We start from the raw sequence: 19,854 nt of genomic DNA, 5'->3' as shown, positions 1-19,854 counted from the left end.
AGTAATATGGAAAAATTTAGAATTATTCATTGACATTGATTCTAATCAGAAGAAAACAATTCTTCACATAACACAAACAACTTATGTAATTTGCTGCCCTCATAGGTGGTGGTAAAAGCAGTCTCTGGCTCAAATGGCTTTCAAGGAAGCTTAAAGAAAATAGTGGCAAATATTCAATCTGTACTGCTGTTTCCCTCTACTGTTAAATCTAGAGCTCCTCCACTTCACAAGGAACATGAGTCTGAACACTGGTTGTTGGGGAGGAAGAAGTGGTGTAGAGTTGCAGCCTTCACATTCAGCCCCTGGGCTTCTAGAGCATCCATTTGGTTAAAGTTGGAAATAAGAGTTCTGGACTAGATAACCTCTTTGACTCCGTAGGTTCTTCACTGAAATAATCGTATTAAAAATGGATACTTACCTAAGCTAACTATTTCCCACAACAGCACACCGTAGGACCATCTGCAAATGGGATAAGAAAAACCACAACACCTTAACATTAGTTGTATTTAGGAGGATTAAATATATTATGAAAAACTAATACTGTTTGCTCAGACAGGCATCAAAAATTATATCTATTTCTGACATCCAATCCAAACCTACCATGGTATGTTTGGTGTTAGTGAAAAGTATTTTTCCATTATGCAAGTTAGATAATGGTATACAAAACAATAAATATGAAACCATCATTGATAAATATGATAAAATGACTTTTTCATTTATACCTTATTACCTGAATTATTCCTCAAGGAAACAGAGTCTTTCCCTAATAACTTTAGCAGGACTGAGACTTCTATTGTCCAAATAAACAGTCCTAATACATACTTAAAAAAACCAGATAATGTTGCAAATTATTGAATAATGCTAATACACTGAACTCTGTATTTAAATATCTGTGTGAAAATTGCAGTTTGTTTATTTCTTGCTCAAACTGACATCCCATGGTGCTAATCAAAACTTCAAACAGAAACAAAACTTTAAAAATCGTATAATACTGTAAGTACTGCTAAATTCCAGAAGCAATTCTTCCTATTATTTTATGCCATTCTTAACATTTTGTTTTTTCACCACTGTGCTTTTTTTTCCTTTTAGTTTTTCCTTTTTTTTCTCATTGTGAATGGACAAAGCTCCTGTCTGTAATACTGTCCTTGTGAGATTATATATATAATAGTGAGATTATATATATAATATAATATATACATACACACTAAAAAACTTAGAAAACTCTTAAGATTGCTTACACATCACTGTTTGTAGTATACACACTGTAGTTTAGGGACTCAATTGCCATCCATCTCACTGGAAGCCTTCCCTAAAAAGACAAAAATTCTAATTATGTCACAGTACATCATAGCCATCTATGCTGAGAATGTGAGGTGTACTCAAAACTCTCCAGTCCAGAGCAGCTTCCTCCTCCTTGTGTGCATTTCTCTGTATAAAGTGGATTGTTTTTTTCCACACTGAAATGCGTGAACTGAAACACCTGATGTTGCCTTATGCTGAGATGGCCACTGGACTGTCAAGGTCAACTTTGTCCACTTGTTTGGCACCTGGTCTCCTAGATCTCAGTTAGAGGTCCATCCTGTCACCTCTTATCTGACTCATTTGACAGGAGATGCTGGGGATTCATTCATCCGCAAAGCAGATGCTCTCCATCTGAGCTACAGCTTCTCCCATAAAATGCTGTGAATGAAAACCTCTTTACCCTGCTTGCTCAACAGATCCTGGTGTGGCCATCTCTGTTAGTGGTATACATCAGGTGTCACTGTTACGCACTTTCCTGTTTGTATCAACATTACCATAGTAAGTTCCGACATTGTTGCCAGACAGCTGGTTAACCCTATTGAGATCCACTGAAATACAAAATGTATCACATAAACTGTCACCTGAAAAAGGAAGTTACTATGACTCCAAATCAGTGAAACTTATACATCTCTAAACCTGATACTTCCCACTAGCTTATACTTCATCCTACATCCTAAGCTGAAGAAACGCTCATGAGTTGCAAGGGAATCTACTTACAAGTAAGTGTGCCTTTATCCCACTGATTTTTGAGCTAAGTCTAGGTTTAAGTTCTGTTTTTCTTTTAAAAAACAGAAAGTTCTAGTTTTTACAGCTAACACAATAATGTCACAAATCCCTCTGATAAAATTTCTTCTGGCTCTTACCATAGTCTTCTTAACATATACCTCTTGGCCTCTAGACAATCCAAAATCTGCAATTTTTGCAACATAGTTTTCTCCAACCAAGATATTCCTTGCTGCCAGGTCTCTGTGAATAAACTAAAGAGAAAAGCAATTCTAGAATTCTAAGTTCTAGATCTTAGATTGTATCTTATATTTCATACTGTCTGCTATTGCAGAAAATGTGCAAAGGTATTAGTTGAACAATATATGTAATATATAAATTGAACAGTATATTTTGAAGCACTTGATAGGACCCAGAAAGCCAAGAAAAGTGGAACACAACTCTAAGAACAACTAAATACAGCTATATTTTATTCCAAGAACCCTTTGGTTTCCAGTTCTATGATAAACAAGAAGCACTGTGGCCTGGGATCCTAGATTTTAAAAATTTGGCCATGAACTATCTACTATTGTCATGGAGTAGATTCAAATCTGCCTGGCTGGGTGACACTGCTGTCATTCTATCTGAACCCAACCTACCTCACGGGATCATTGAGAGGATAACATGGAGGGGAAAGGAGAACATGTACACACAGCTCCAAGCAACTTGGAGGCAGATTGAGATAAAAATTTACTAAATTAATACCAAACAGATGACTTTGGGACAAGTTTCATTCAGCAGTTTAATCACCAGGTTGCAACCTCCTGCGTTTTTAAACCTGCTTCTGAAGCAGGGCATGAGGCAGCGGTGGCTTCTCCTGACTGCTGCACCCGTTTCCCCCTACCCCACCCCCACAAGTCTTTAATCTGTCCTCTCCCTTGATTGTTGTGTCAAACTCAGAAGTCTGCCTCGGTGCAGCAGCTAGATAATGGTTGGGCATGGAAGGGTGACAAAAAAAACCACACAAAATAAATAGGAAGAAATTACCACTGTCCCTCTGACTCACAGCAAAAATAAAGATACAGGGAAGATCTCTGGACTGCCCTCTGGCAGCCCTGCTCAGTACAATGTGTGTGTCAAGTCTGCTTGGAAGGAAATAGTAGAGTCCTCTGGGAAGGTCTTCCCTCTCATCCCTGATACATCTGGGTTCTCTTTAATTATTGATACTCATGAGGGAAATTGGACATGTTCAGGGCCAATTTATTCTTGCTTTGTAAATTCCAGGCCTGAGCCCTAGAAACAATTGCTAGGGTGGAGCACTGGTCATACCCGGACGAATTAACTCTCATACCTCATGGGGTTTTTTAGTATCACGGCATCCATGGATATCATTTTGGGTTTTCAGTAAAAATAAAAAGTGGCTGACCTGTTTTTGACTCAGGTAGTCCATCCCCCTGGCCACATCAGCTGCAAAGTGAAGAAGCTGCTGGGAAGACAGCGTGGAAGCTGTACTGTTAGCAATGGCAAATGCCGGATCGGTCTCCAGGACCCGACTCTTCCGCAAGAAGTCCAGCAAGTTTCCATGGGGAGCGTATTCAATAGCAAGGTAGAGATACCCTATTACAGTACAGAGAGAATGGGCTTACGACACATGTGCTAAACTGAAGACTCCTATAAGCAGAGCTGCTGGGAGGATTCATGAGCAGACCTAATCTACCCCTTTTTACCAAAAAGAGGGTAAGTTCCTACCCTGTGCTTTGAGAATGTCAGACCGCTATACAAAGTTTTGGCTTTTTCTTCCCCTGAATCCCCATATGTGCTACCCAAGGCCATGCATGTAGTGTGTGAATAGCTCCATCCATAACCATTCCCAATTTAACTCTGAGCCCCAAGCAGGATGGTCAGACTAGTTGGGACTAAAGGAGTTGGGACTAAAGGAGGAGGCACAAAGTTTCTAGGAGCAGATGTTGCTAGGTAGCGAGTCATTAACCCATGCTGGACACTTGGTCTTTACAGGTATGCATCTACATCTTCCAATGTCTTCTGGTGGTCATTGGGTCCGCCCTCAGCTGCAATGGCTATTATTGTCTGCCCTATCTCACAAGACACTACTGCTTACAACACTTCTGAAAAATGCTCTGCTGGGCAACTCAGTAGCAAGAGGGAGCTCCATACTTTAAAGACAACCACTGAAAATGTCTTGGCTTTGCTATCTGTACCTGATAGGTGGTATCATTTAGTATATCTCAGAAATCATGGGGGTCATATGGAAAGAGATAGTCTCTGCAATATGTTAGGCCCGAATTGTTTAGAGCTAGATGGGTTTTAGCCAGCACCTTGAATTGGGCTATATAGGGAGCTGAAGCCAATGTAGGAGCACTAATATATGCTCCCAGTGGCCAATGCCTGTTAGGAGCACCAGTATCCACAGAAGTATCTACAGAGTTTTCAAGCACAGTCACCATGCAGAAAGCATTCCATTAATATAGTCACAAGAAGACTGCTTCATTTGTCAGATAGCAAAGGTTACAAATGCAGATTTTTTACCAGGATGAGTTGATGGAAGGCATTTACAGCCCTTGCTTAATTTGGGCTTCCTGATTCAAAACTTTGGATATAGGATACATATCAGAAGGCAAATGAATGTATTTTCACCGCTCTCTCTCTTTTTTTGCAAACAGTAGGGTTATCTGTACCAAATTCAACCGATCTTATTTTCTAAAATACCTTTTAAAACCTTACACAAGAGAAAAACATACCTCGATGTTCACATGCTCCCAAAAGGTTTATTATGTTAGGATGATGTCCAAGTTTACAAAGTACTTCCAACTCTCCAGCAAAATCTCGGTGATCATCCTTCGAGGCATATTCTGGTACAAAAACCATTGTTATGTATTTATTGCTTTTAAATGCAGTTACCTAATATTTATAGATTAAACTAAGGCTGCCATCTAAGCACATTTAGTTTTAAAGAACAGATTACAACAAACATGAGTTTGCTATAGGGACTCCCATCTGTATTGTAGCTGCAAATTCCCAATGGGAATTCCATTTAAAAGCCCTGTGGGGCCCTATTTCTGTTTAGAACTCTGGCATGTGGGGTGGAGGGCATAAGATGCTACTTGTTTTGATTGTAGGACTTTGTATTTAGCAGAATAATTGATAAAACATCTTTGTATTTGATTCTTGATCCTCTGTGGAGAGACAGTTATGTTGGGAACCTTTCAATTAAGAACTTGGGCAAAGGGAAGTCTCCCCAAGAATACAGGGAATCCTAGCCAGTCAACAGCAGCTACAAGTAAGGATGCATGGCCCATTAGTCTGTGATTTTCACATATAACAAAAACAACTTTGCCAAGCACAGGGCTGTTCTGGTGATGACTAATGGTCCCACTAGATGAGGTACTGATAAATCCATGAATAGATCCGTCCATAGTTTTTAAAGACTAGACTTTCAAAATTTCAATCAGGGTCTCCTGATTCAAATTAGAGCTGCATCAGGGTCAAAAGGGTGTTTAACCTTATCCCCACTGTGTGATTTCACCAGTCAAAACTACCACCACCCAGTTATTGTCAGCCCTGAAATGGAAAAAGACAGGAAAATGGCTACTAGGGTCTCAGTTTCAATTGTACGGTTTCACATAAACTGCAGTTAGTTGCTTACAGGCACACTGAACAATGTAGAACCATTTTGCAAGGTCCAGCATTAGCGACTGTATAGAATGCTCCTACTTTCTAACCATTGGAGGCTCCATACCCTTCTATTGGTTCACTCACCCTTCATCCTTTTGATGGCTGCGTCCATTCTCAAACCATCCTTCTTGATTCGTGCTTTGAGAACTTGGCCAAAATTGCCTTCTCCAATCACATCTTGAAATTTGATGTCATTCCACTCTAGAACAGGGTAGATAGTTGGTCCTGAGCTGTTTTTGGCTTTCCGGCTTAAGGTAAGAGTTCCTGAATTGAACTGTACTGCTGGCTCATCTCGCTGAGGAAAAAGTTAAACAAGCACTGTTCAGTAGATTGTGAGGAGAGCCAGTGCAGTGTAGGGGTGAGAGTGCCAAACTAGGATCTGGGAGACCCACTCTGCCAGGGGAGCCTGCTGGGTGACTTTGGGCCAGTCTCAGCCTAACCTACCTCACATGGTTGCTGTGAGGATAAAATGCAGGATAGGAGAATGATATAAACCACTTTGAATCTCATTGGCAAGAAAGCTGAGATATAAGCTCCTTCAGCACATGCAGAATAATGCACTATCAATCCACTTTCACAATTGTTTGCAAGTGGATTTTGCTATTCCGCACATCAGTTGCCTCCTCTCATTAAAATCCCCCCCACACACACACACACACTGTACACAGCACTGACTCTAGGGATCCCCTGGCCCCTAAGAATAAAATGCCAAAGGGTACAGTAGGCAAGGGGAAATGGGAAAGTTTGATTCCCTTTGCTGGGCTCTGCCCAAACAATCTGTCTAGTGCATTTTTACCCTGCTCTCCATTTTAGGAGGTCACGGCAGCACCTGTGGCTCTCCCTATGAGGGAGATGATGCTGAAAGAGACTGACTGGCCCAGCCCCAACATCAGCCCCCGAGCTGCACAGCACAATGGGGACATGTTAGGTTGCATCTAGTCCCAATATACAATAGGGGGAGATGCTCTTCTATTTCTATTAGGTTCACTCTAGTTACCATCCAAATGGTGGTGGTCTCTTCAAAACAGGAAGTGCTAATCCAGTTGTGTTAGAACTGGAACACCTTGTTTTTACTTCGATGCCTGATATTCTGAAAAGCTATCAACTTACCACAACATTTTGGAAGGCCTGGGCCATTCGTCTCTGGAAGTTTGCTCGCTTCAGCTGCAGCATGATGAAAAAAGCCAGCAGTATTGTTAGGCAAGTCATCCCTGCTGAGCCAAGTATCGCGATCAGCAACATCTTCCCTCCTTTTGACTCATGTGGAACTGTAAGAACAGATTAATTATTCTCAGGTTTTAAAAGAAGAAATTCCTCTGCAATTCACTCTCATTTGTCTGAAATTCCTCTGAAATTCCTCTGCAATTCACTCTCATTTGTCATTGTCTATAGTCATTGCTGCAAAGTCTCTATTTTGGCTTGTCTTTCTCACCCTCCATTTTGATATCAGACCAGTTTCCTCCTCAAGTCATGAGGCCAAGACATAGAGTTCCTGCAAGGATGTTGGATCACCCACTCATTTCTCTTGCATCCTGCTCTCTGGTAGCAATCACAGCAACTAGGCTTTTTCTCCACCAGGGTCCAAACCACCAGCATTGGTACATGTTTTCCCCCTTTGGATATACATTTTGGAATATTCGCTGCCTGAAAACCTAGGTCCATGCTTTGGAAATTAGACTTTTTTTTGGTTGACCTGTATTGATAAGACAGCTATAAGTCTCCTTTACTCTCTTGATCTTCCTTTGGTCTCTTGCCTATCCTGGACTGCTACAAGTTGCACACTGTGTGTGGGGACTTGGAGAGTAATGATCTCAACATGTGCATTCTAGAGTCAGGAATTATACTGAATGATGAACATGTGGAGGAGCTTCACCAAGTCATCCCTTATGGCCATCTGTATAGGGCACCAGGGTTTGAGATGGTCTGTTAAACTAGAATCGCTAGAGTCAAACATTACTGTTTCAACATCACAGACCATTGATGTGATCACTAGGCAGCATCTAGAGCATCCATCTGGAAAAGGAGTCACTATGAGGAGTAGAAACTGAGTTCTGATTTCAGAATGATTCTATGTTCAAAGTTCTCTTCCAACATTACACTCCACTTTTAGCTCTTTAAACGGCACATCCCCTTTTTCAGCCCAGCTGTGCTGTGCATTTACAGTATAACTGGCTTGGGAAAGTGAAGGGGAAAGGGGAAAGCTACACACATGAATGCCCATCAGTCACTAAAAAATTTAGAAGGAGGCTTCAGTAACAAAAATAAAACAGTCCATTGTCTTGAGTTCCTTGGGGGAAGCAAAACAAATTTAAAAACAGGAATAGGCCTGTAATGTAAATCTGTTCTTGAGAAATTATAGTCCTGTTATGAAAGTATTCTAGGATAGCAGGATTAACCAAGGACTATTTTAGCACTAACTGCTACTCTAAAAACAATCCGCAGTCAGTATGACTACACTTTAGCATTTGTTCGGGCTCTAAGGCAAAATCCAGAGCATGCTAAATGCTCCAAAGTACATAACTCTTTAAATTTCACCAATTCCTGTTGGACGTCTACTGTTAAGATAATTAAATCATGACTATTCATACATGAAAGTATCTGGGAATAATGCATAGGGTTGCCCAAAGAAGCAGTTTGTTAGCTTTGCTCCAGCCCAAGTATTCATGATTCTATGTTCAATCTGACATCAGTACTGTACTAATTAAATGAACTTTGTATTCTTCCTTAGCATTCCATATAGCATGGCATCTGTCTATATATAGTCTAATGCAGAATATCATATAAGATGCAATGTAACTTCTGGAAAACTGCAACTTCCATTTAGGCAACAAAAACAAAAATTTCCAGTCCAATTAGAATCAGATAAAGATTTTTAAAGGTGTAAGCAGCATCTGTTGAAGAAGTCTCCTAAATGAAAGAGACCTTGAGCAGGGGGGGTTCTATTTGCTCCACTGGCCCCTACTCCTGTTCTATACACCACTCTTGTCTATTACACCCTTCACCTGCCGCCCTTAATCTTAACAAAATATTCCGCAGCCTGCAAAAATGCAAGCTGTGTAATTAGAATAAAATCATGAAAACATATTAAAAAGTTGTTTGATTTGCATTGCGTATTGTGTGCAGAATGTTTAGTATACTTTGTGCTGAACACACATACAAACACACTCACAGTTTCACTTGCTTTGCCTATATCATCTAGTGCAGAAGTCAGCTCACATCATAACACTAACCTTCAGCTTCTGGTAAGGTTTTCAGTTCATAGGAAGGGTTTGGGTTGCTCTGTCCCACATTATTATAGGCACTTATTTGAACCAAATATTCAGTGTTTGGCTCAAGCCCCTTCAGCTGGTACTGAGTAATGGTGGCATTTTTTATTGTTACATCAATGTGGTTGTATTCAGCCTTGCCATAGATTTTATAGCTGAGCATGATAGAGGAGATGGAATGTCCTTCAGCTGTTGACCAAGATATTATTGCAGAAGTGTCCGTGATGTTTTCAATCCTGATGGTATCAGGTGATGGTGGAATTCCTAGTAAACAAGCAGAATGCGTAAAACGTAACATTGATTTCTGTTCTTTATAGGTTCTAGTCTTGATTTTAATTATTCATAATGAATCTGGATATCGTTTTCACAGAATGACATCCTGAGTTAAACTTCACAATAGTGAATTCAGTAATCAGCTTAAGTGCTAGCATATCTTATACATTTGGCTATTGATTCAATTATTTGGTACGGGGAGGGGAGGGGGGAAAACAGTTTTGAGACATCATTTCCTGTATTAGTCATGTGGAAATGCAGGAAAAAGTGCAAGAGTCTGATGGCTGAAGCAGGAAATCCTCACTGTGGAATCAGCTGAGGTAATACTGTAAGGATGGTGCCAGCTTTTATGATTTCTGAAGGGTGGGGATAGAGAAATTAAGACTAGTCCACCAGCTCACTGCATTAGGTTATGTTGATATCCCTTTTGTTGTGATTACATCATTTTTCAGCTGAACTAGGACTGTTGTTTGACTCAGGTTTGACTCCCCACTCTGTCATGGAAACTTACTAGGGAATCTTAGGGCAGTCACATAATGGCAGCCTAACCTAACTCAATGGTGTTAGGAAGATAAAATGGAGAAGGGGACAATGTGGTAAGCCACTTTTGGTCTCTATTTGGGGAGAAAGGTGGGGTATAAATGAAATAAACAAATGAAAAAATGTATTCCGTTCACTTACGATCACTGAAGGTCCATGCATACAGGTAGTGACTCCATTCTCCTTGGGATTTGCTGTTTACACGGATTCGACACATATACTGGTGTCTGGGCTTCAAATGCTCAATAACCAGTGTAGACTCATTTCCTGGCAGACTAAAGCTTGTGGTGCTATCTCCATTTTTATCATTCACGCTCTTCATTTCTACTTCAACATGGACATCATCTTCAAAGGGCTGCATAAATGGTTCCCATGACAACTGCAGGGATGTTGTGCTTTGAGGAACAAGCGTGAGACCTCTTGGTGGAGGGAGACCTTAGAGAGTTGAGAGAAGAAGAAGAGTTGGATTTATATCCCCCCTTTCTCTCCTGTAAGGAGTCTCAAGGGGCTTACAATCTCCTTTCCCTTCCCCCCTCACAACAAACACCCTGTCAGGTGGGTGGGGCTGAGAGAGCTCAGAAGAGCTGTGACTTGCCCATGGTCACCCAGCTGGCATGTGTTGGAGTGCACAGGCTAATCTGAATTCCCCAGATAAGCCTCCATAGCTCAAGCGGCAGAGCTGGGAATCAAACCCGGTTCTTCCAGATTACAGTACTCCTGCTCTTAACCACTATACCACTGCTGCTCCCATAATAGTTTTGAAGCACTTACAAAGGTAGGTGTTCCCTTGTCTCTCAGTAGCAGCATTTGGGGAGGGCATTGTGGGCTGTTCAAGAAGGGTGGGAAAGAGAGAAGGAAATCATACTGTATGAACAAAAATCCTTCCATTCTTGGAAATACTCTGCTGGGCCTAGCCAATTGTGACAATCTCCCTGCCTTCTTGACCACAGCAGTTGTAATTAGTAAATTGCCTCACCATCTGCAACTGTATATAGCAAGACCTTGTGGCAGTGTAATGAAACTGAGAATATATATACAATGCACTATTCTATTGGATGTAGCTATCATCATAGCTAGCTAGATCAATAGAGAGAAAGCGCAAACATATGTTCATCATTTTTGGAGAAATAGCTGTGCCATTGCACAATGATGCTTGAAATACAATAGTGGAATAAATATTCCTTTATAGAAAAAGCTCAAAGAACTGCGTACCAACAGTGGCTGTAGTGAAACTGGCCTGTGGACCGGGATGTCCTTCTCCTGCTTCTCCTCTGCGAGTTAGCTGCACACAGAACTGATATTCTGTTTTTGGTTCCAGATTGTCTAGTTTTATGGTCTTTTCAGCTACTGAGTTTGAGAAAACAGAAACAAAACAACACACTGGATACTGATACAAAAGGAAGGCTTCAGTTAACTCACATAGGATTCTTGAGTTTTACTGGGACACAACTGAGTAACGATTGTAGGTTCCTATTAAGTGACCATAGTTTTTACAAGAGTTAAATGCAGCTTAATTTCTTTTACATCACTTCTGGTCTGACTAGTTTTGCTGGCCTATGGAAAGTACCTGTACAATTTATTTACCAAAAATGAAACAGGGATGTGTGTACATATCACAAACAATTTCTCTCTCAAACTGCATTAGCTCAGTTTTGTATCTTAGCTATAGATCAGAGAATGGATATCCAAATGATAAAAGCATTAATGAGACTAGTATCATCATAATATTAAAAGTTAAAATCACTTAAATCTTTAAATACTCTTCAGTAGAACTGAGAGAAAGTCTGAGGCTATAAAAATAAAGTGTTTATATGATACCTACCATCAATCTGATTACTAAGGATTAGACCAGGGGTCGGGAACCTTTAAGATCCAAAGAGCCATTTGGACCCATTTTCCACGGAAAAGAAAACACTTGGAGCCGCAAGGGAGTGGGTGGGGACAAGCGACTGGGCTCCGAGGACGCATCAGTGGCAAGGCCCCTTGCGAGGGGAGAGGCATGGCTTGGGCTGTCAGGATGCTGAGCAGTGCTGCCACAGGTGGGGGAACTGTAGTGCAGCTTGCTGTGCGTCGGGGCTTTGGAGCGCGTCCAAGAGCCCCGCGGAGCCCAACAAGGGCAGTTGCTGTGGAGCTTGGCCGAAAGGCCCCCCCCCCCCCTAGCTCCACACTTCTTCTCGAGGCACCAGCAGGGCTGCAAGCATTGCCTCGGGCTGTCTCTCAGATGCGGCACCTCCTTTCTCTCTCCTCAACCCACATTGCTTGGAGCCCTGCAAGTGATCCCAAGGCACACTCGTCCGTCCTTGCTGGGAGGTCGGCGGGAAGGGCTGAGCAGGGATAGGGGCTGCCTGCACCTCCTGCTGCGGCCAGTGGGGCTTCCGTGGGGGGAGGAGGGGGGACCTGCCGAGGAAACGGTGGGTGCCAGCCGGCCTCTTTCCCTTCCCTCCGGGCGCGCGCGCACAGGGGCTGGAGGTTGCCTGCTCGGCTGGCTTCTCCCTGCTCTGGCCCCCTCCCCTCTTCAATCTGGAGTACCGCCAGGTAGCTGAGGGGTGGGCTGGTGGTGGAGGGGAGGGAGGTGCCCCAGAAGCGGCGGCAGCAGCAGCACTACTTTGCCATGTGAAGGACCAGGCTGGGCCGAGGCGTCTCCGCCTGCCAGCCTGCCCACCCCTACCTTTGCTGCCTCGCCTCCCCTTGGCCAGAGCTCCGGAGCGCGGAGCAGACCCGCCAGGAACCTCTCTTTTTCTGCCCGCCCCCTCGGTGGCATGCTGAGGGAGCGGTGTCTTCCCCCTCCCTTCCTTCTGCACAACTAGGCACTGCTCTCCACGCCGCCCCAGGAGCCAGTTGTGGGGCTCGGCGTTGGCCATGTGGGGCCACGCGGCCGCCTCTCTCCCTGGCCCCCTCGTGTTGAGCGGCTAGCCGCTAGCAGCTAGGGTCCCAAGAAGCCATAGAACAAGAACAAAAGAGCCGCATGCGGCTCGAGAGCCGCACGTTCCCGACCCCTGGATTAGACTAAGCAAACTCTGGTGAAATTCACATTACAAATGTATGTCAATTTTATACCTCATTATACCTCATTAATTGTCATGGCTGCCTCTAAAGAATCTTGAGAATTATGAAGAAGAAGAAGAGGAGGAGGAGGAGGAGGAGGAGTTGGGTTTATATCCCCCCTTTCTCTCCTGTAAGGAGACTCAAAGGGGGTTACAACCTCCTTTCCATTCCACCCACCCACCCCCACAACAAACATCTTGTGACATGGGTGGGGCTGAGAGAGCTCTGAGAACTGTGACTAGCCCAAGGTCACCCAGCTGGCATGTACTGGAGTGCACAAGCTAATCTGGTTCACCAGATAAGCCTCCACAGATCAAGTGGCAGAGCAGGGAATCAAACCTGGTTCTCCAGATTGGAGTGCACCTGCTCTTAACCACTACACCATGCTGGTTGGTGAGGGGCAGAGAATTATCCATTTGAGAGCTCCTGCATTGTACGTGGAAATAACTGTAGCTCAAATGTGTCCTAGATCTTAAAGTAGGCTGTCTCCTGGGATAAACAATTATTGGCCTGACCCTTACCTTCCATTGACTTCCAGGGATAATAGTATTTGGCAGGCCTGTAGAGAATCTTGGTTGACACAATAGGTCCATCCCCAGTATGTGAATCAGCATTCACATCAATGATGAGAAAATTATGTCCTCTCCCTACCAACTTGGGAGCATTTATAGGCACAGGAACAACTGATCAGAAAAAAGAGTAATAACACAATTATTATGTGAAATGACATTTTAAAAAACCCATTAGCATGGATGGTATTGAATACATTTAAAGTAATACAGGGACCAGAGGGATTGCTAGTATGGATCAATACAATGTCTTCCCTGCTGTTCTGTCTCTGAGAGCAAGTTTATAAGTTAGTCAGTCAAACTGGCTCAGAGATCCAATCCAGGGCTACTCCCAGGTTTTGAGCCTCCAGCAATACAAAAACAAAACAAGGCACTAAACAACAAATGAGACATCATTAGAAACTTTTTAAATTAATAAAGGCTTTTCTTTGTCAAATTAAATCCACACATTCCCTCCTCACCAGTCATTTGAGCTTTGGTGGGAATAGGGCATTGTGGGTGGGAGTTTGTTTAGCACAGTGGTGCCCAATCCTTTTGGTATGATGACCAATAAGTCCAAACTTATTGTCTTTGTGTTGACCCATCCAGGGCTGGTCAAAGTATGAACCCCAAACAAGTGACATTCTGAAGTACCCAACCTTTACAAATGGCGGTTAAATTGCATATGGAGGTTAAATTTGACCACCCTGTTCTCCATTTCTCTCTCTAATCCCCTCTAATATTCTAAGAAACTCACTTTAGTAACCATCAGGGCATGTTTTACTTGATTCTTTATCAATCAGCATGCATATGCAGTGAAGAAAAAATACCAACTAATGTTCAAAATGGAAGATACTGTTTTCAAGATCAGGTTCAAAATACAGTTCAAAGGTTTGCCTCTATAAGCACTGAATTTGGTTCTTCTAGGAGGCACTTCACATATGATGATTTTACCACAGATATTTTTCTGTTTTCCCACAGATATTATACTGGAAAGTGTGTATATACCTATCACTGGTGGTCTAATGTCATGGTTTGCTTATTGAGATGGCAAAATTGGTTGCATTCATCACCAATGATAACATATATTATTTTGTTTACAAAGCAGAATTATTAATGACAGTAAATCTTGTAAAAAAAGGGCCCAGTTTCAAAACTCAATATTGTGCCGGGGGCCTAGCATGGTACTGTTCCCAGACAAACCCATGGTGAGTGGGGGAGACCTGTTTTTAGGACAGCAGTGTCCCTACCTATCCTGCCAACTTTAGAAGTGACCTAGTGATGCATTGCCAAGATATAGGCCATCAGCTCAGTGTTACCACTAAGGCAATATCTTGCCTAGGCAAAGATCTGCTGCCAGCATTAACATGCAAACAGCCCGCCTCACCTTTTCCTAAAGCAATTAGGAAGAGAGTAGCCTCTAGCCTGGGAAGACCAGTTCTCATAGCAACAATGACACATCTGTTTTGGGGAGACAAAGGGTATGCTAGAAAACTTAATCAAGAGTTCCTGCCAGTCATTCTTCTGAATACTAATCCCATCATCTAGTTTCCTGACTAACCCCTGCAATTGACCACCTTCATCTACATTTGGCATTATCCTGAAACTGTAATGATAGCAGTTCCACCTAAAATCTAATCATCTTTGGGCACTCCCTGGGCTTGAGTCATTAAGCCAAAGTGTCCACCTCTTGTTCTTCTCTGGAGAACAAGAGCCATTTTTGTCCAGGAAGATTTAGCTTTCTTAACATTGCTAGAGGACCAGATTTTTTAAATAAATTAGCTGCCCACTTGGCATCCAGTGTTCAGTGTTTCCAGACTAAACCTCTGGTCTAGTTACACTGTGCCAGTATATTCTGAGTTGCCCTGGTTCAGTTACATTGCCTGCCAGCGTCCTACCATGTTTCCTTGGAGCTCAGTGCAGGCACTGAACTCTGCTTCTCTGGACCATTTCTTCAGGATAATTATCGCCTTTCCCCCACAAATTCCTGTCTGATTCCAGATATTTACCCTCACCTCTATCTATATCCTAGGACTATATGAATACTCTGCGTGCTTTGACCATTTGTGTGCTATATGTTTATTATTTTATTTTTCTAAATAAACTTTTACTCCTGCTTCTTGCAGATTTCTCCATAAACTCTGGTGGAAAAGATCTCATATTAGTTGCCCACCTGTTGTTAAGCAAGGTCTGTCCTTACTAATTCCTCTAAAAAGGAGCAGACCCCAGCATTTCAGGTAACAGTACAAGCTTCAAAAGACCTCTAGTTTTTATCTAAACTTAGAAGACATTTGTTTATCTCTGGAAAGAACCAGCATGCTTAGAAAGGTAGATGCTATTCAACAATTACTTTGCACACATCTCCTCTCATTTTTCCATGGCACATGAACAGCTCCCACTTACTCTCCAATCTTCTTTCTCCTTCTTTCAGCTGCCACCATAAAGTTACTAGTTGCTGGACAGCTATTTTCCCTTCATTACTGTCACACAAAGGGAAGAATAGGTGAGAATCTGAAAAGCTGGCAAGGAAGAGGAGAGAGAAAGAGAAGGATGCAAAAAGCAGAAGCCACCATTTGGAAGAGCTGGCCCACTTTCAGAAGCTGTGGGTGATCAGGGCCCTTCCCAGCATGGGGCCCTGGCAAACTGCCTTGTTGTCCATTGGCTAAGACTGACCCTGACCTCAGGAAACTTGGAGTGTGCTTTTCAGAACAGACGTGGACATTCCTGAACTCTGTTGATACTGTTTTCATAAACTGCCTTTCCCCCATCATGCAGGTTCAAAAAGCAAAGATCCCTCGCAGTTTACAAATTTAGGGCCCTTTCCGCACGGGCCATATACGGCGTCCTGGGGACGGCAAAAATGGCGTCCCCAGGGAGCCATTCGCACAGGCAGCGCCGACCTGGCTCCCCTCCACCACCCCCAGGGCGGCGTCAGGCCGCCTCCAAAAACCTCCCTCCTGGAGGGAGGTTTTTGGAAAACAGTGCGTTCCCACCGGCGTGGTGCGAACGGCATCACCGGGAACACGCTATTTTCCCCGTCCCTCTCCCACTCACCTCGTCATCCTGCATCGCTCTACTGGACTGCTGAGACCTTCCCTCGCTGTCCTCCGACCCCTGGAGGTTGGAGGGCAGCGTGGGCGGGTCTTAGGAGTCCAGCAGGGCGACGGAGGTGACGAGGTGAGTGGGAGAGGGACGGGGAAGAGGAGGCTCCATGCGGAGCCGCATCTCCCGTGCCAGCCTCTGTGGGGGCCGCTCGCACGCTCCCGTGAGAACGGCTCCCACCCCTCCACCGGCAGAATTCCTGCCGGTGCAGGGGCGCCCTTTCCGCAGTGCGGAAAGGGCCTAGGTGTCACATTAAGATGATCTCTCCCTTGGTGTTCTTTGGTTGCCATCACTACTGTAGTGATTCCCAGATGTCAGTACTCCTGCGCATTCTCTATCTGAAGTCACCTGCTAGCATCATATATTGGCAAGCCCATTTTGTTTTTATTATGAGAGGGAATTTTCTCCTCTGTGTCTTTTTTTTTTCAGCACAAGACTAGGCCAGGTTATTCAACCTTATTGGCCCACACAAAAGTTGTTCAACCTTATTGAGCCACACAAAATCTAACCACAAGAATGGAATCCATGTAACTCCTTTTATTAGGATCAACCCAATTGACAGAAAACACTATGCACTTTTTTGAGCTTATAAAATCTTTCTTAATCAGGCTGGATTTGACAACATTCAAAAAGATGAAAAGGCAGAAGGCAAATTTTTAAGGCTCTGTTTTACTTGCAAGTATTCTGCATTTCTACAGAACAGATGAAATACAATCATAAAGTGGATATTGGTGTGTTCTTTTTCAGTTTCCATTATCCACTTGTTTAATCATGATAAAGCGAGGTACTTTTAAAACAGGATTTTAAAAGCAATATTAGAGCCCAGAATTGTATTATTTTCAACATAAGTGATCTGTTCCCGCTTCTCGACCACACTTCCAGCACATTGGTGAGTATGCCTTGTTAATTTTAGATAATGTTATAGGGGTTAAATAATTTCGGTAGAATAATTTCAAATTGTGTTCCCAGTGATCTGTGTTAGGGGTGTGTTTATAGATATTGATCCAATATTTCTGCCACTGATCCAGCATTATTGGTTTGTTTATATTTTCTGCCCATTTGATCATGTTGGGTTTAATTACTTCCCTTTCCGTTTTTTGTTGAAGTAGGCATTGGTAGAGTTTGCTAATTATTTTAGTGTCATCTCCTATTAGGATTTTATCTAGCTCTGTATGAGTTGGGTTAATACCCCAATTTTTTATATCATAGTCCCAACAATTTTGTAACTGTAGATATGTGAACCATTGACAAGGTTGTCCAGCTATCTGAATCAGATTCCTTGGTTTAATTATTGTCTGGAGGCAGATGATTCTCAGTTACCTTTAACTGTAACTTGGAAAGGTTTTTCCGTCATGCCTGCTACTGTCTCAACAATGCATACCCATGTTCCAGAATCAGGAGGCTGGACTTTTTTGATATAAAATGTAGCTTCTGTCTGATTGCTTCTATTTGTCACTGAGGCAGGCTGAAACAGCAAGAAGTACAAAAGAACTGTTAGGTAAGGGATGCACAATGCTCTCTGTAAAAATTCATTAGTTATCAACTCAGTTTTATTAAAGTTGGCGTGAGTTAGTGTGATCATCCAAATATGGGCCAGGCCACTAACTATTGTCAGTGGGGGTATGCCAGACTAAGATCTGTAACCTGAACATGGTTACTCAGAATTGTAGTTTTGTGTGAGATGAAAACCAGTCTCATGGATTAATCCTGACTCGTTCTCTGGAGATCTGAGTTTCTCTTATTCCCATCTCCTCTGTTAATAAACTTTAATTCTGTTCTTTGAACCTGCTTCGATATTATTTTGTGCCTTGAGAAGCAGTTTGCCAAAAAAACCAAACTAATGGGTTTCTTTTACCTACTGAAACAATTATAGGGCTAAGTAATAGTGCTTTATTTCACCTCACACTACCATCCTAAGCAGCTCAGTTGCTGTGGTAATAAAAAAAATATTTTAACTTCCTGCTTTATAAACAGTACAATCTCTCCAGGTCAATGTTTCTACATGTTTTTTTACAAAGCCAAATTTAAGCAAAAATATTTCTGAAAGTTTAAATTTCAAGAGTAAAGAAGGGGAGAAAAGCACCAGGAACAGGCAATTAAAGAGAATTACACCTTTCTAAATCTATTAAAATCAAAAGAATGAATTGATCATCAGCTTACCTTAAGGACAGTCCCATCTTGTTTTAGCAATTTAAATTCTTCTTGCACAGGAAGTGGCTTGCCTGTAGCTATGCAACTAGGGTGAAACTCTGAGCCAGAATTGAGTTCCAATGCATCTCGTAAGTTTTCTATCTGGGGTGATTCATCTGCTGAACCTACAAAAGACATGAGGGAATTATAACATGCTATTTACACTTTTCTGTTTTACAGAGATAAAAAGGATTACCATTCTTGACCTTTTGGATAGCCTGTCACCAGTTTACACCATAAAGCCTAGAAAGTAGAACTGACCGATCTGATCATTTTAATCAATACAGTAGCCATATGAAATTAGCAGATGATGTAACTGAGGCTTTGTTTGGTTAATTAGAGGGGGCACCTTTTAATTGATAAAACTTGAGAATTAGGGATGTGTTTGTTTATAGTCTGGGGCTATTTTGATTTGGACGTATAACTCTAATAGGATGCTGCAGACATGGATTGTCCATGGTTAAACAATCTATTCAAATTTTGAACAATCCATTCAACAAATTTTGCAGAGAAATACATCTTGCAATGTAAAGAATGATCAGGTCACTGGTTTGCAATACTGCCATGGGAAAGTTAATATTAAGCTCATACAAGTTTACATCATATATTTGAGACAAATTAATTGGTTTTGATCGGGTCGTGTGAGTTTCATATCGCAGAGCCTGTATAAGACAGTCATACCACCAAACATACCAGAATTTCTCAGCATTTTGGTGAGAATCTCAGATGGTCAGGTGCCTAGGGTCACCCAGCAAGTTTCTATGGCAGAGTGGGTATTTGAATCTGGGGCTGATTCCGCATGGGCCAAAAACAGCAGTGTGAAAATGGTGTAAAAGGGTTTAAAACGGTGTAAAAGGGTTTATACTGTTTTCACACCATTTTCACACCACTGTTTTTGGCCCAGGAGGAATCAGCCTGGGTTTCCCAGATCATTTCCAACACCTTAAAAGCTACTCCACCCTGGCTGTGGTACATTCTAGCTAATTTATGACAGCCTTACAGAGTTTTACCTCCTTATTTTGTAATGCATGAAAATACTGGGTTATGCTGATATTCTGCCAGTAAAGTGATGACCTTGTTAAACACAAGTTTGTGCATCATGTTTTAATTATGGGTGCGGGGACAAAGTAACATTTTCACGTTTCTAGCATACTAAGAAAACTGCCTCCCCTCTGGTTGTTCTCCTTTTGTGG

At 42.3% G+C, this 19,854-nt stretch overlaps 1 protein-coding gene across 2 annotated transcripts in view; it reads right to left on the bottom strand.

Moving 5' to 3' along the window:
• TEK (TEK receptor tyrosine kinase) overlaps positions 1-19,854 on the bottom strand; it is a 46,881-nt gene that overhangs the window by 2,526 nt on the left and 24,501 nt on the right. Inside the window, exons 8-20 of one of the 2 annotated variants that reach the window (XM_048504762.1) lie at positions 18,632-18,786; positions 17,792-17,936; positions 13,343-13,504; positions 10,989-11,123; positions 9,918-10,211; positions 8,928-9,227; positions 6,808-6,965; positions 5,782-5,992; positions 4,764-4,874; positions 3,431-3,621; positions 2,166-2,279; positions 1,239-1,309; positions 419-459 (exon numbers count right to left, since the gene is read on the bottom strand). In XM_048504762.1, coding sequence (XP_048360719.1) covers positions 419-459; positions 1,239-1,309; positions 2,166-2,279; positions 3,431-3,621; positions 4,764-4,874; positions 5,782-5,992; positions 6,808-6,965; positions 8,928-9,227; positions 9,918-10,211; positions 10,989-11,123; positions 13,343-13,504; positions 17,792-17,936; positions 18,632-18,786 — 2,088 coding nt within the window. The remainder of the gene's footprint in view (positions 1-418; positions 460-1,238; positions 1,310-2,165; positions 2,280-3,430; positions 3,622-4,763; positions 4,875-5,781; positions 5,993-6,807; positions 6,966-8,927; positions 9,228-9,917; positions 10,212-10,988; positions 11,124-13,342; positions 13,505-17,791; positions 17,937-18,631; positions 18,787-19,854) is intronic. The other variant, XM_048504763.1, reaches the window with a different exon arrangement.

Source organism: Sphaerodactylus townsendi, linkage group LG07, assembly GCF_021028975.2.
Source record: "Sphaerodactylus townsendi isolate TG3544 linkage group LG07, MPM_Stown_v2.3, whole genome shotgun sequence".
NCBI lineage: Eukaryota > Metazoa > Chordata > Lepidosauria > Squamata > Sphaerodactylidae > Sphaerodactylus > Sphaerodactylus townsendi.
Note: the sequence above shows the minus strand (reverse complement) of the source record. Positions and strands in the feature narration are given on the sequence as shown.